The sequence below is a fragment of the Phycodurus eques genome, chromosome 17, assembly GCF_024500275.1.
Source record: "Phycodurus eques isolate BA_2022a chromosome 17, UOR_Pequ_1.1, whole genome shotgun sequence".
Lineage (NCBI taxonomy): Eukaryota > Metazoa > Chordata > Actinopteri > Syngnathiformes > Syngnathidae > Phycodurus > Phycodurus eques.
The window spans coordinates 3483704-3500330 of record NC_084541.1 but is presented as its reverse complement, the minus strand read 5'-3'; the positions used below and the strand labels follow the sequence as shown (position 1 = coordinate 3500330).

The 16627-nt window shown below is 41.6% G+C and overlaps 1 protein-coding gene across 3 annotated transcripts in view; it reads right to left on the bottom strand.

Annotated features, from left to right (window-relative positions):
• Positions 1-16627, bottom strand: part of ltbp3 (latent transforming growth factor beta binding protein 3) — a 54078-nt gene that overhangs the window by 22193 nt on the left and 15258 nt on the right. For all 3 annotated transcript variants that reach the window (XM_061701963.1, XM_061701962.1, XM_061701961.1), the window contains exons 2-4: positions 3782-4048; positions 1771-1934; positions 1574-1679 (exon numbers count right to left, since the gene is read on the bottom strand). In XM_061701963.1, the coding sequence (XP_061557947.1) occupies positions 1574-1679; positions 1771-1934; positions 3782-4048 (537 nt within the window). The remainder of the gene's footprint in view (positions 1-1573; positions 1680-1770; positions 1935-3781; positions 4049-16627) is intronic.

The following is a 16627-nucleotide window of genomic DNA, read 5'->3' as shown; positions in this document are numbered from 1 at the left end:
TCCAGCTAAGTAAATCCAGTCTCACAATACAATGAACAGATCTTTAAATGTGGCTTAAAAGTTTAACAATGCATTAGTCTCGTTTGGCATGAATTTCTAACCCAGCTGAGTTTTTATGCAAAAAAAAGGCAGTAAAAAGATAAGTAGCAGTTTTAGAGACCTGTGGGTGGACTGAACTGTAATATTTTGATTGTAAACTGGGGGAGAGCAAAATCAAAGCTTACGCTGTGAATAAGAGTGTAAAAATAAAAGAGAAAAATATTATTATAGATGGAACACAGCATACAGGACTCCGGGCTGTAGTCTAAATTCTAACCAGACGTACAGTATCGGGTTTTGTCAAAGGCTGTATTGTGTGACTCAGTGCCGAGAGCTGGAATAATAGTTGAGTGGAAAGAATGTGAAGCCAAGATTTTCTTGAAATTCAACCTTGGACGATGTGATGACAGTCCTGCACTGGGCAGGCCCATGGGAACATTGGGATGTAGAAGAGCCTTATTTTCCACATTCTCCTCCTCTGTCTCACTGTCTGCGTGTGTGATTCCCATAATTGAATCTGCTTTCTCCTCCCTAACTTGCATGTACAGAGGTATCAAATCCATATTTCAAAGTTGGAAGGTGCAACTCGCGGGGGATGCTTGGCATTTTTGGGCTGGATAAACAATAATTTGTTCCCAGGAACACACAAGATGCAGATACAGTGAGACTAAGGATTACTAAAGGCGATGGATTATATATACACACTTTTTTGCACTCACAGTGAATATGGCCAACAACACACAATCATCCTATCGATTTTGAAATGTACCTAAACCATTATTTGCCACACTTTTATTAAAACCTATAAATGTACATTCACATCATTTATTTATACGCACAACAATTATTTTGAGCTTACTAAACACATCCAATATAACAGTTTTGATTTGGCTACTTCATTAAACTGCAGTGCATGAGAAGGGAAAACTAGTAATAAACACATTGTCAAAGGCATACTTTGTGTACAGAGCTCATGAGAGTGTAGGTGCACCTAATGCTGTTGCCAGTGAGTGTGATTCCCACTGTGCTTATAAGTGTATGTTATGGAAAATGTACTTTTTATGGAGTGCCTACCAACTCATCAAGTGTGAAATTAAACAACCAATTATATCTTTAATCATCTGCTTATTTCTGAAAATGTCTGTGAGCATGCATTTCCGCTGGCTGATTTACAAAATAACCAATTCCACACTCCACCAATGACTTGGCAGCTAGACTGGATGGAGCTCCAGAGCGAAAGTACTATTTTGAAACGGTGGCCAAAGAACTATCCTATCAAAGTCAAAGGTAAACAGAGTGGCAGTTTTACCAGCATTAACTTCTGTTAATAATTGTATCATAATATTCTGTTAAGCTGTCATCATAGGGTATTTGTGTTTGGTGATTCGTCCATGCGGCACAAAAATGTTTCATTGTCTTGGGCGCTTGCTTGTTATTCACGCTCAGTGTTCAGCTTCAAATGCTTGAGGCTTTTTAAAAACATTCTAGAAACATGTACACAAATAAGAATTGAAGTGCGTTTTGAGAGGCTTACATGGCAGTTTAGGGCACGGGTAACACTTGTTTTGTCCCCATGAGTTGCCCACGCTGCCACAGCAGTCCTCCTGGTTGGTCAGAACAGGCAGTGGGGTGCTGTTGCACTAAGGAATGAAACAAACCATGAGAAACGTTATCTCTTGAGGTGACGCAAGACCATGGTCTCTACCTCTGTAGTCATGTGACTTAACTCACGGCTTGTTTGGGCGTGGTCTCCTGAAAGCAACGCCCCTTGGGTTTGTGTCGCATGGGCGGGGGCCGCAGTCCCATCTTTTGGGGAGGTTTGCTGACTGCTTGCTCAAGAGGCTGAATGACCACAGACGTGTCTGGTGTGTGGTGAACACGCACGTTTATCTGTACTGAAAACAGAGGAAGGACATTAATCAACTCAATGTGTGTTTGCTCTTTCTGTCTCCTATTGTTGGAGGTAGGGCTCTACTCTGCTCTGTCCTCGAAGGTCGTGATAACCCCTATGGATATCCTGACTGGGCCTTTGTCAAACCCGCTGAGAAAGAAGGCCTACTACACCCAACCCTGACGATAATAAGGCGAAATGTGGTGGTCCCTTACATGGCTGGTTTGTCAGAGAAATTCTGAAGCATTTCCTCCAAACATAAAATATTGATGCATTTCAAGCCTGACAACATCACCCTAAGACAAAAGCTGGTTCACCCGAAGGTCAAAATGCAGAGAAACCAAACTCAGCAATGTTGTTTATGCAGTGCAGTGTAGTGAGGAGTTCATTGGAGAGACCAAGCCACCCTTACACAAACGTATGGCACAACTGTCATGGGTGTGTGTTCCGGTTTTTGTCTTCCCCCTGTTTCACACACACCTGCTCCTGTGAGCATCTTCACCACCTGTGCCTCGTTAACCCTAATTACTCCTTGTATTTAACCTCGTGTCACATTCCCTCTCGTCGCCAGTTCGTTGTACCTTGTCATCGCGTTCCAGCATTCCTTGTTTCCACGTCACAGACTCACAGTAAGACTTGACCCTGTTCCGATTATCGACCTCGCCTCTTTGCCTCATGTTTTTGGTGTATGTGTTTTTGGCTGCCTGTGTACCAACCTATGCCCGTATATTAAACCTCTCTTTTTGGAAACTGTCCATTTGTTTTGGAGTCGTGCATTTTTGGGTCCTATCCTCTGTTCCGTTCATGACAACAACATAGCAGAGTAGATTCTTTGAGTCCAGAGTCATCAGTTCATTTGCATCTAAAAAAAAAAAAAAGGGGGGGGCATTCCTTTGAGGACAATAATGTCCAAATTCTTGATAGGGAAGACGGCTGGTTTAAAAAGAGGTGTAAAAATAAGACTTTTATGTCAAACTAGAAAGGCCCTCTCGAAACTGAAAAGGTGGTTTACGCCATCAGCTAGCATCTGCTTATAACGATGTCCTGACATCTCTTCTCCAAAGAAAGTGGCCACTAACGAGCTGGTTGCTTACCGGGCATGTAAGCAACGGGTTGGAATGCAGGATGGGCATTAACCAGCAACCCTATTGTAACCACCCGCTGCTGACACACCAATCAGGGACATAAATAGGGAGACACCACATAAATTAGAGCCGAAGAAGCTTTTGGATTAAAGGTGAAATATCTTCAACAAACAAGAAGAGACCAGTTGCCTCAATTCAACCTTTGCGGATTACCATTACTTGGATGACTGAGAATCTACACAGACAGATGTGCCAAGTATTCAAAATTTGTATTTTCATCCATCCATTTCAACACCGCTTATCCTGGTTAGGGTCGCGGGACGCTGGAGCCTATCCCAGCTGACTTCGGGCGAAAGGCGGAGTACACCCTGAACTGGTCGCCAGTCAGTCGCAGGGCACATATAGACACGGACAACCATTCGCACTCACATTCACACCGTCACTGAGTGGGAACTGAACCCACGCTGCCTGCACCAAAGTCAGGCGAGTGTACCACTACACCATCAGTGACTAAAATTTGTATTTTATATACTGTATTTGATAGTTATTTTTGTCATTTTTACTTTTTATATAAACTACATTTCAGACTGTAATTTTACTTGACAGAAGTTGAATCAGAAGGCTACTTCAACTTTTACCAGAATTTTACACAGAGTATCTGTACTTCTAATTATTGTAAGTACAGAGCGTGACTACTTTTGCCACCTCTACCAACAAAAGCATTTGTTTCGCTCAAAATGTTGTACTGACGTGAGAAAAATGGTACCTTCAGAGGAGTGGTGGCCCGGTATGGAGAAAACAGAGTGCGACTGAGTCAACTGGGTGCGTCCCATGCCCGCTTGCTCCACCAGCTTCTGGCTGTCGGGCTTTAAGGACATGGGATAGATGGGCTGCTTGTTGCCTCGTGCCGCCTGAACTCGCTGAGTGAGCCGCAGAGGAAACTGGCACAGTCGGCCTGTGAAGCCCAGCGGGCATAGGCAGTGTTTCCTGGAGCTGCACACGCCGCCATTCATGCACGTGAGGGGACACACAACTGTGAAAACACAGAAAGAGAACACAATATTACATACAGTATATCAACACTATAAGGTGTGACTTCATCAGATCAGAAGGAGTACGGTACATAAGGCCTTCTTTGCTGGCCTTACATATATATGGAGGACGCAAAGTTATGGATTAAAATATTCCGACGTGGTGCTGGAAATCCAGCATATGATTTTTTTATTTGACAAGACAGAGCTCTAGATTGCGACTAATTTGCCCCATATGCGCCCTAACTTCTGAATGGTGCTGCTAAAAAAAAGAGAGAGAGAGCGGGTCCACCTGTACACCCAGCCATTTGAGGAAGAAATGTGACTTGAAAGCACCTTCTGGTCTCTTAACCAATCAGAGATAGTGAAGGGCAGGACGGGACCCCCCTCTGATTGGCTGTGTATTTATATTTGTATTTATCTAAGATGTTTTATTTACTGTACTACATTACAATGTCAAAATATTCATCCATCCATCCATCCATTTTCTGAGCCGCTTCTCCTCACTAGGGTCGCGGGCGTGCTGTCATCGGGCAGGAGGCGGGATACACCCTGAACTGGTTGCTCTAATATCAGTGGCATAAAAAACATCAACAATACTGTCATTTGTCTTGATAGTTTTTGTGAAAATATAACATCCTAAAAAAGTTTTATTAAAAAACTAAACTCATATCATATATTGAGAGCGAGAGAGAGCAATGGATAACAAAAATATTGTGCAGTATAAAAAATAGAGTAACAGCTGCAATACAAATCTGCAATATAGCGGGACAGCAAAGCAAGAACCGTGATATACTGTAGGATTACTGTATCTGTATTCCATGATGATAAATTGCAGGGACTCATTGTTCCAGGGCTGGGACTCTTTGTTTCCAGACATGTGCATCCTGGTCTCACATAGTTTCAAGTGTAAAATGATCTATGAGTACCTAAAAGTTCATAAATGAGTGAAAATAACTTAACAAAAAATGTCATAATTTTCTAGCAGGTCTCTCCAGCCAATCAGAAGCAGACTCTTGGCAGGGAAACCAGGTGATGTAATTAATGTGTTTAACTGCCTTAATGTGGGAAACTATCCCAATCTCCAGCATGTATGAGAAAGAGAGGTCCATTCCTTGGCCATTTTGTACCTATCCATTTTATCCTGTTGTTTGGGGGCCTCTGCAGGAAAAGGAGAAACAGGGTAGAGCCTCTGGCAGTTTCAGTTTCATATCTACTCACCACTACACGTGTACTAACTAGTGTTTTCTTTTTACTGGTAACAAATTGCATTTAAAAAACAAAAAGACAAAGAGGAAAGCATCCACATGGAAACATTTAGGGGCGCACTGCCAACAAGTCTGGACCTTGGCGTAATTACGGGCCTGGATCACTTTAAACACAGCAGGGACATCCTCACAACGAGAAAGACAAAAGGCAACAAATCCGAAAGGCTCTCAATGAAACAGTGAGCTGGCATGGTGGTCATTTTCATTGTGAGGAAACTTAATATTACTCCAAAATTATTATACTTAATACAGAGCAGTGATCGAGTTGTGAAATGAATTTACACTTATTTATGCAACTGAATAAAGTACTAGGTTTTTATTAGCGACAAGGTGTTTCAATGGATTTTTACAGTAATATTGAACAGGATACTACCATTTCGTATTGGCATTGTATGGTATCACAAAATGAATGAACAAATCAAGATTGAAAATACCACTCCTGTTAATTTGGCACCCACTGTCATATTGTGTATCTGTCTGTCAATTCCACACGAGGAAAATATTGTAATTGGCCTGCCCATTCACACACAAAAATAATATAAACATGTATTTGTACATTTACATAAAACATAATCCTGACATAATTTAAACATCCATTCGTGTCAATTCACACTCACATACACACACATTGAAACAGCTCCCAAGTGACCACCCAAACGTGTGGCATGATGAGGAGCTTGCTTGATATAATTATTTTCAGTTGTGAAGTTTCATAATAAATCCCAAAGATTTACAACATTGATGTTGGAAGAGAAAGTGTTATTCAAAACAAGCAAATTAGACACCATGAGAGAATACTGTAATGTTCCTGGTATGTAGGCTATCAAATATTTTCAAATAAAAATGCAACAGCACAAGATGTTTGACAAGCAGCCTTGCTAACGCAAGGTGACAATGCGTAACCTCCATGCAGGCAGTGACATGCAGCATGAATGAGCTAGGGAATGGCAGGAAGTTGGTGAGCAACATACACTTAAGAGTCATCTTTACCAGACATCCTCTGACATAACACACAATCGGGTTGCAGCTACACTTTTCATCTGAGTTGGGAACTGGGAAAGACGTGGGGGAGGAAGATTACGAAAACAGACATAGACGTGCAAGCCAAAGAGCCTCTCTTTTTCCCAAATGTTACACAATGTCACATGATCCCACACAAAGCCACAGAGACTGGACTCAGGAAAAGTGGAGCCTGAGGCCCAGTCTGACTGATAAAAAGACCAGAACAGAGTGAGGGTTCTGAGGTAGCACAGTCAGCACCAATGCCACATTAATGAAACTCAACGGGGGGGGGGGAATGGAGAGGTTATCGAGCAGTTCAGGGTTGTATGACTCAAGTCTGGGGGTAGGACCTTCAAGGAAATGGGACTATTTCCATTTTCTACTGCTTATCCTATTCAGGGTCACGGATGAGCTGGAGCCTACCTCAGCTGACTTTGGGGCAAGAGCCGAGCTACACCCACCCAGACAACAAGTCACAGCTATGGACAATTTAGAGTCTTCAATGAACGTATCATGCATGCTTTCGGAATGTGGGAGGAAGCTGAACTATCAGGAGAAAAGCGTCATTGACGTCCCAGAAGAAAAGAAAAATCCCCCCAAGAAACATTTGTTTAGAAGCTGTAAATTATTCTATTTTAAATAATTACAGCTTGTGTTATTGTGTATATGTTTGTCGGGGTGTAGAACTGCTCAGAATACTACTAAGAGCTTGTAGGATATAAAAAGTTTACACACCCCTGTTCAAATGCCAGGTTTTTGTGGGGTAGAAATATGAGCCTAAGATATATCGTTTCATTTTTTGTCCACCATTAAAGTAACCTACAACCCGTACAACAACCCGTACAAAAAAAAAAGAACCATAACAAAATCTCCCAATAGCTAAAATATGTTAGAGGGTAATGAATCCAAAGTGAAACTTTTTGGCCATAATTTTCAAATATATGTTTGGCACAAAGACAACTCTGTTCATCACCAAAAGAAAAGCATACCCACAATGAAGCAGGGTGGTGGCGGCATCACCATTTGGGAATGTTTTTTTATAGCTGGAAGTGAGGCCTCAGTCAAGTTGCAAGGACAGTTCCAAATAGCAGTCAGTGTTGGCACAAAACCTACAGGTTTCTGATAGAAAGACTACAAGAACAACTGGAATCTATTTGGGGTTAATCACTTTAAATGGCCTCATCCCTGTTATAAGAGTTTGTACACACTTGTACATTCACCATATTTAAGAATTCAAAATATTACATGAAAACTTGAGTTCTGGTGGTTATGGGTCACATCAATGGTGGAAAAGCTTTTGAAATGATTTTAATCTCGTATTTACACATTTACACATTTGAACAGGGGTGTGTAGACTTTTTATATCCACTTTATTTTGGTTAGTAGACTATTAGAACTAATATTAGACTATTAGAAGAAATAAGGTGGCACGGTGGACGACTGGTTAGAGCGTCTGCCTCACAGTTCTGAGGACCAGGGTTCAATCCTGGCCTCGCCTATGTGGAGTTTGCATGTTCTCCCTGTGCCTGCGTGGGTTTTCTCCGGGCACTCCGCTTTCCTTTCACATCCCAAAACCATGCATGGTAGGTTGATTAAAGACTCTAAATTGCCCGTAGGTGTGAATGTGAGTGCGGGGATAGGCTCCAGGGCTCCCGTGACCCTTGAGGATAAGCGGCTCAGATAATGGATGGATGGATAGAAGAAATAAAGTTAGAAAGATGTCTGCAGGAGTAACTATTTGCCATTATACTCCTTTCCACCAAAGCTGTTCAGTCCATTTCTACTGAAGCAACCACTTGTGGTTTCAGTCCTGTAAATCAATAAAACCCAGTTTACTGTCAGCAACTTTATGAAGCAAAGAAGTTTCCAAGTTACACATCTTGTCTGTATTACACTGCTAATTGGATTTTCGTCTTATTGTTCTTTGAGGCTGCAGGACTGAAAGCATTTAGGAGTTATAATCCTTTATGATTTACATGTTATCAAGTGACTCCTCTCTTCAGTTAGTGCTGATAAAGGATCCAACGCTTTCTGGTGACTTATTTTTTTTTCTCGTTAAATAGGTTTGCCTGCCAATGAAATGAAGGGTGTTGGCCGCATACACATGGCCTGCTCACAACAAATTACTAAAGTTGCTCACATCTACAGAGGACTTCCCCTTCATCAGCACAGAATTTATGATGCTCCCATGCTCATTAACTCATCAGTTTACTTCTTTTAGTGTGGGAGACAGGCGTCCTGTGCATGTACCACGCCTTTGTCTTTATGGATCCAACACATTCCTGAGAAGGGGTGTAATTAAAAATCAAATATTCCTTTGAGCTATGTGATGGTGGATTGTATGAACTGGAGGAGGCGGGACGAGGGCTGTCTGGATGGCGTGATCGGGACAATACAGCAATTATATCATTTTCCACACAACCTTGACAATGGAAACAGATTACAAAATTGCGGTTGCATCTCGCCCTTCTCCACCTTCGTTAGGTCTATGTCGTTGGTGTACATGTGGTTTCAGTTAAGCCATTAAAAGTATTGTCATGCTCTGGCAGAGAGGAAATGTAGAATTTTCACTGACCTCACAGAAGAGGTTTTTCTCATGTGTTTTAGGACATGTATATGGGGAAGACTCTTTTTGAATGTTACATCAGAAAAGGGAATGGCTCCACAGCAGGATATGGTGGAGAGATAAAGAGTCATTGGAAAATGACGTATCGAGCATGTGGTGGAGTGAGGGAATAGAATAAGGAGAAATGTAAGAAAGAAAATAATGTGATTTTTAGAGCTTGTGATGACCTGTCTCTTCTATTTAAAAAAAAAAAAAGCACATTCACATTCCACAGACATAAAACAGAAACCAAATATGTCCATGGAAATGAATTTGAGAATTGGTACATAAAAAAAATAATGCAAATGGATGGGGAGTGTTCGCTGCTGGAAGAAAGGAAGGGATGACTGGAAAAAGACTGGAAAGAATGAGAAAAAGAAATGGAAGAAAGAGTGTGGAAAATGAAGTAAATGGCGCGAGAGTAAAAAAGAAATAAAAGAAAGAACAGATATAGAGGACGGTAGGAAATGCAGAAAAATAAAGGAGATGAACACTAAAAGAAAAAATAAAGGACAGAACGTGCGGGGGAAGGGACAAGAGAGAAGACAGAGAAGACAAAGAAAGTGATAGAGCAAGAATGCAAAGACAGAATGGACTATTGAAAAGGAGGGTGGGAGTAAAAGACAGGGACCGAAGAACAAAAAAATGAAGGGATCAAGGAGACAAATGGAGGAAGGGAAGAAAGGTAGAATGAGAAAGAGGATAGAGACAGGGTGGGAGGAAAGGAAGAGAGAAAGGGAAAGAGAGAAAAATAGTCCAGAAGTATTAAAAAAGGAGTCAGGAACGAACAATGAAAACAGATAGAAAGAAAGAAAGGTAGAAAGAGAGGTTTGCCCTGAGAGTGCCCTGTGATGCGACTACCCACTCGATGGTGTCCATAGATGACGCAGCATCATAACGCAAAGCTCCACCCTCCCCAATAGCGTCGCTCCAGCCACAGCCGCACCCTTCCCACACAAAAACAACAAATTACACACCACAAAAACAGAGAGTAAAAAAAAACTTGCCCATACAGCAGACTGCAGCAAACAGATGGACACACAAACACAAGTGCACACACATGCAAAGACCTGATGTGTCCTCTGGACACCGACTGTGCCACAAACAACCATTAACCACGCCCACAATCAAAGGAATCAGACTGTAAAATAATCATGACGCCGGTTGAGTCACTTTCTCTGTGATTCACGGGCCTTTCTGAACCAACCAACCCACACAGAGATTAAATATAGACACTCTTTCTCTTTCTGGGGCTACATGGCACACTTTTTGCTCATGGCAGCACACACACACACATGCACATTTTGTCTCTGAGTTAGAATTGTGCATGTTTCCACTGGTGTCATTTTCGTATTGTTGGCCTGTAACTCCGACGCACTGCACACATGCTGACTAAAACACACAGCAGTATTTACAGTAAAGCATCACACAGTAAATCCAACGTTAAGAATCATTTCCTAATACAGTGGAGGAAATAATTATTTGATCCCTCACTGATTTTTTAAGTTTACCCATTGACAAATATATGAACGGTCTATAATTTGAATGGTAGGTGTATTTTAATAGCAAGAGACAGAATATCAAAAAGAAAACCTAGAAAATCATATACAGTATGTCTCATACAAAACAGGAACATTAAGTTTTATATCTATTAATCTAATATTCATGTTTACTACTGGCATTAGTTTGTACTGTACTGTAAGTGTTTCCAATACTGTGGTTACCTTGATTACAGTAGTGACATAATAGAGTCAAATTATTAGACATAAATAATATGTGGCAGTGCAGTTGTAGAACACTCCAAACTACTACCACAATAATGAAATAATAATGAATAATGAAAACTCAAATGTCTTCAGTCTACAACAAAAACAAAGGGATTGACCTTAACATTCCAATAGTTTTGGAGGGGACTGTAAAACAAAATATTAAAATTATTTTTCAATTCATTGAGGGAAATAAGTATTTGACCCCCTATCAAAATATTACAGAGTACTTGGTGGAGAACCCCTTGTTGGCAAGTACAGAGGTCAGACGTTTCTTGTTGTTGATCACCAGGTTTGCACACATCTCGGGAGGAATTCTGGACCACTACTCTTTGCAGATGCACTCCAAATCCTGAATGTTCTGGGGCTGTGCCTTGGCACCTCGAAGCTTCAGCTCCTTCCAGCGATTTTCTATGGGCTTTAGGTCTGGAGAGGCCACTCCATGACCTAAATGTGCTTCTTCTTAGCCACTGTTTCATTGCCTTAGCTGTGTGCTTTGGGACATTGTTGTGCTGGGTAGCCCCATCCATGACCCATTTAAAATTTCCTGACTGAGAGAAGGAGGTTGTCACCTAAGCTTTCACGGTACAAGGCTCCATCAATCTTTCCCTCGATGCCGTGAAGTTTACCTGTCCTCTTTGCAGAGAAACACCCCCAAAGCATAATGCTTCCACCTCCATGCTTGACAGTGGGGATGGTGTTCCTTGGGGTCATACTCTGAAATCTTTTTCCTCCATACACGGGGAGTCAAATTGATTCCAAACAGCTCGATTTGGTCTCATCTGACCACACAATCTTGTCCCAATGATTCTCTGAATCATTCAGGTGTTCATTGGCAAACTTCGGACGGGCTTGTAGATGTGCCTTGTTGAGTAGAGGTACCTGACAGGCGCTGCAGTATTTTAATCCATTACGGCTTAGTGTGTTATCAATGTTGTTGTTTTTTGGGTGGGTTTGGTCCCAGCTGCCGTAAGAGCTTTAACAAGCTCCTCCCGTGTAGTTCTGGGCTGATGCCTAACCTCTTTCATGTTCACTGATACCCAACGCGGTGAAATCTTGCGAGGAGCCCCAGACCGAGGGAGATTGACAGTCATTTTATGTTTATTCTATTTTCTAATTATTGCAGCAACAGTTGTCTCCTTCTCACACAGCTTTTTGCCGATGGTCTTGTAGGCCATTCCAGCATTGTGCAGGTGTACAATCTTGTCCCTGATGTCCTTTGACAGTTTTTGGTTTTGCCCATTGTAGCGGACATGCTCCCCGCAACCTGAAGTGTCACAGTGACTCCCCCACAACTTGATAAGCTGCTTTCTTCCAAGTGGCCCTACTGTGCAAGACGACCACTAGAAGACGCCTACTGGACCTTAACCTAATTAGCAGGTTAAGGTCCAGTAGTTACTTTGATAACTGTTTGTCCTGATTTGAAGCCCCAAATAGCATGAAATGTGATTGAACCATAAACAGTTGATTTGCCAAGACTAAAATTTAAACAATCATTCTATATGCTTGATCTATGAGTAAAGAGTACAAAGGTGGGAGTGGGAGAACTTTGCCACTTTTATGGCAAAGTTTGTAGACTTAATTCGAGTCGATGGGCGTGGTCTTGTCCGGTCCTCCGTCGTCTGGGACACGCCTTCTGGGTATTTAACCTCTGACTCGCGCCTCTTCTAGCTCTCGCTTTCATGTCTTGCCTCTTTCGTGTCTGGCTCTCTTGTTTCTTCCTCGGCGCGACTCGACAAGCATGCCCTCCCCCTTCCTTTTTCTTTTGTCCTCCGGCGTCACCACGTGCGCGAACGCCCACCTCAACTTAGCCAGCGGCGTTTTCAATCGACAAAACTGGTCGTACAGTTTCAATCGTTTTTTTCCTAGCCATGACCAGTCGGCGGAGGCTCAGCAAGTAACTACCTGCATCCCGTACCGGTCACGCACACAGCGGGGAACAAGAGCTGGGCTCACCACAAGATCAACCGGCAGGAAAGGTACGAGTGCACCCCGAGGGGACAGCAACTTTCTTCTTCTTCTTTCTTCTTCTTCTTCTTCTTCTTTCTTCTTCTTCTTTTGTTTTTGTTTTATTTTTCTCCACATTTTTCTACAACTAAACCTGCTTCGGTTTCCTAAAGAGATGTCCGGAGAAAGACAATTCCCACCGACCAGCTGACCTACGGTTGTGAGTACCACACAATAAGTGTTGCTAGGATGTACAATATTAGTGCCTAATAATTTCTGAGAAATTACTCGCTTCACACAAAATCCCAACTTTGCCCTCTCTCTCTCTATGAATTCATTAAATGCTCACGTTTTCAACTTTATTCCAGCAACACGGTGTTCTATATGTAGCAACCTTTAGACCATGAGACTGATAAAAAGGTTTCTCGTCGCTTTCCCTAACTTTGATACATATAAAAAGTGACGTGGTGCCCTATATGAGACAAAATAGCTTGATTTATAATGTTAAGCGTCAAATCACGCTAAACCGGAAGCAACGCTGCTTCGATGAATTTATTTCTTAAATAAATTACGTTTTATCCAAACGCCAATATACACTACACCATGAAGGAGAGTTTGGTGTCTGATTGATTGATTCTGTGGTCTTTATATAAGCAATAAGTTGAGACAGGTGCCGTTCATATAGCTAACGAGTTAATATTAGGAGTACTTTCTCAAAGTCTGCGGGGTTCAGCAACTAGTTTTCATGAGTGGGCGACGGTGGGCCACTGCAATTAAACATTTTAATCGCTGGTGCACATCAGCGCAACATTACAGATGTAACAGCCAATCAAGCTTTCACACACAAAAAAATAAGTTTTAGATTTTCAGAGACCAAGCTACCGTGACCACCAAAACGTACAGTATACCCACTATGTACTGTATATTTGGTTTTACAAAAATACTTACCAGTAACTATATTTATAACTTTATATGTGCTTGTGGCTAAAAAGCGAAATGTGGAGTCTCTGTCACTGAAATGAACAGGTTCACTCAATGATCAGTGATTGATCTTTGCCAACAGCCTCTCGAAATATATACACTCACTTATTCTCGCGCATTTAAAAAAAATAAAAAAATAAATACAGTCTAATATAGAAACTCAAAAGACAATATATAGGAATATAGTTTTTCTTTTGCAGCCCGTTGATCGATAAATGGTACTCAATCGTTTGGTGTGCGGTGAAGAGTTTTTTTTGTGATGATCCACTTAGTTGCTTTCAGCCACGGTGCTTGGTGTGCAGGTCTTATGGTTGCGGGTGGGCCAGCTGACTGCCCGAGAGGCAGGGTACACCCTACACTGGTCGCCGGCCAATTGCATGGCACATACAGTATAGACAAACAAGCATTCATGGCACATTCACATTCACATTTATTAAAAAAAAAAAAAAAAAAAAAATGGTGTCTTTAATGAAACTAACATGCACGTTTTTGGAATGTGGGAGGAGGACAGAGAACCTGGAAAAAAAAAAAAACGCAAACACAGGGAGAACATGCAAACTCCACACAGTAGAGTGTGAGCTATTAATCGAACCCAGAACCTCTAGACTGTGAGGCAAACGTGTTAACCAATACCAGGCTGTGCTGCCCTTTAACCAAAATTATATTTTTGATGCTAAAATATAATTATTATCCAGGAATTTTATAAATGCACTGTTTTACCAAAGCAAACCTGGAAAAAAAGTAAATCACAACATTATCATTTATCTTTATTAGGATGTCAAATGTTTTACTTGCATTCCTGAACACAAATATGTGTTTTAGAGGTTGAATGTTATGACAGCACGGTAGGCTAGTGGTTACATACAAACCTGGCAAAACATGACCCTGATACCACTTGTCTAAACTGTTATGGTCAAAGTGTGACAGTAGAAAACAGCTGTCTATTTTTGTACACACAACAGGCACACATACACACAGTGCACAATGCACTGCGGCTGTCCCTTCGGAGGAAATAGCTTGGCACACAACCCCTGCATGAATGAAATAGAACAGATATAGCATTAATGAGCTTTAAAAGTGCTCAACGGGGGATTGACTGTTTCTGTTTGCAGTCTTAATGCTAGGCTAAGCTAACGGTCTTTATTGGAAAGCAATGCAACTGCTCCTATCTATCCTCTCATAAAGCCCGAAGCCTCTGTCCAGAGGAGTCAAACTATCACTTTTACGTGGGAAAAAACTGTTATCATCTTATCCATCTACAGTATTTAGTTGGTTTACAGCCACTTGCTGCTGCTCTCTGTACTCAGTCTGTTTTATCACTGAATGGCTTTGCTGGAACTGGTTACACACTTTTCCACACACACTTACACAAATTACATACTTTTCGATGACTGGGTGCATATAAGCAGAAAGACAAAACTATATTGTTCAAGGGGACTATACCCATTAGTTTCTTCATCAATCTATCCATTTATACATTTTCTCCAATTAACTTAACATGCATGTTTTTGGAATTGTGGGACGAAATCTAAACTGGGAGAATCTGAAACTCCACACAGAAGGGATTCAAACCCGAGACATCTGCAATGGATTATTGCATTTCCATTCATTTCAAAGGGCAAAGATGATTTGAGACACAGTGTGAGTGTTTTGAGTGACAAGTGTGGTCGTGGACTAAAATGAACACATATCTCAAGGCACCATTGTAGATCATGATCATTCATTTTACAATCTGCTCAAAGGCATGAAACCAATCAGCCTGCCTCTTGGAGTAGGTCAGACTGGTATGGCTAAGTCAGACATTGGCAGTAAATGACATAATCACTACCTTTTAAATACACTAAATTGTGTGCACATCCCCGCTTCCACCACAGGCCTCTCTGGGATCCATCAGCTACCAGAAACTTTGGGTGACCTCAGCTTACGTTATCCAAACACTCACCCTTTTCCAGAGTGGACCACTGTCACCAGCAGCACTTAGCAGGCACAAACATACACAAATTACTGTAGTTTGCCATTGAACTGCATCATACTGAGAGGTGTTTCGAACATATTGGTTACCTGTACCTGTTACTCTGTAATAATCCATATTTAAATGTGCTCTTCATATGTTATAGAAACATGGTTTTGCTGGGAAGTACTTTCTGTATTTTACTGAAGTATTTATTTTTCTGACAACTTCTTACTTTTAGCCTAATCATTTCAAAACAGATACCGGTATTTTAACTGTACTTTACACTACTACTTAAGTACAGAGTGTCAAACAGGTAATGCTGATCATGCTCTGCAGAGATGCTAATCAATAGGATAATAGTCAGTAATGGTGAGTGTGTCAGCTTTAAGGCTTCTGAATGCAGCACAGTCCAAGACCATGGGGGTAGCTCTGGCAAAAGCCGTGTTATTCTGTTTACCCTGGCTAATCGCTACAGCTACAGGGTCCCGCGCGATGGCGGCAGTCCCAGGCACTCGCATACCTACAAGCGGCTTTAAATAACTGCTCCCATTCTCCCCCTGGCCGGGCAAATGGGAGGAGAGTGTTAAAGATGGTAAAGAAGGCTGTTTGTTTGAGATGCAGGTCGGTAAACAGCATTTGAACACCAAGCACACTCGGGCGCACATGCTCGTACAAACATGCACACTGTTCCCTTGTGACATTCCCAAAAAACAACCCTAATTGCTGCTTTGTTTTCCAAACATTATTTTACTGCAGTGCTCCATACCTCATGCAACTTACTGGCTGTTTTCAGTTTCTTTTTGCAGAAAGTGATGACAAGGAGGGATTTGATTTTAAAACGACTCACAGGGGTGGTCTCCCTGTATATCAGTGAATGTAATGATTCAATCAATGTATTGTCAGATGGACAACAAAGTTTGGTCTCTGATGGTATAGTGGTACACTCGCATGCCTACAGTACAGGCAGCATGGGTTCAGTTTCGAACTCAATGTGAACGTGTGTGTGAATGGTTGTCTGTCTCTATATGTACTCTGAAATTGATTGATGAGACCAGCCC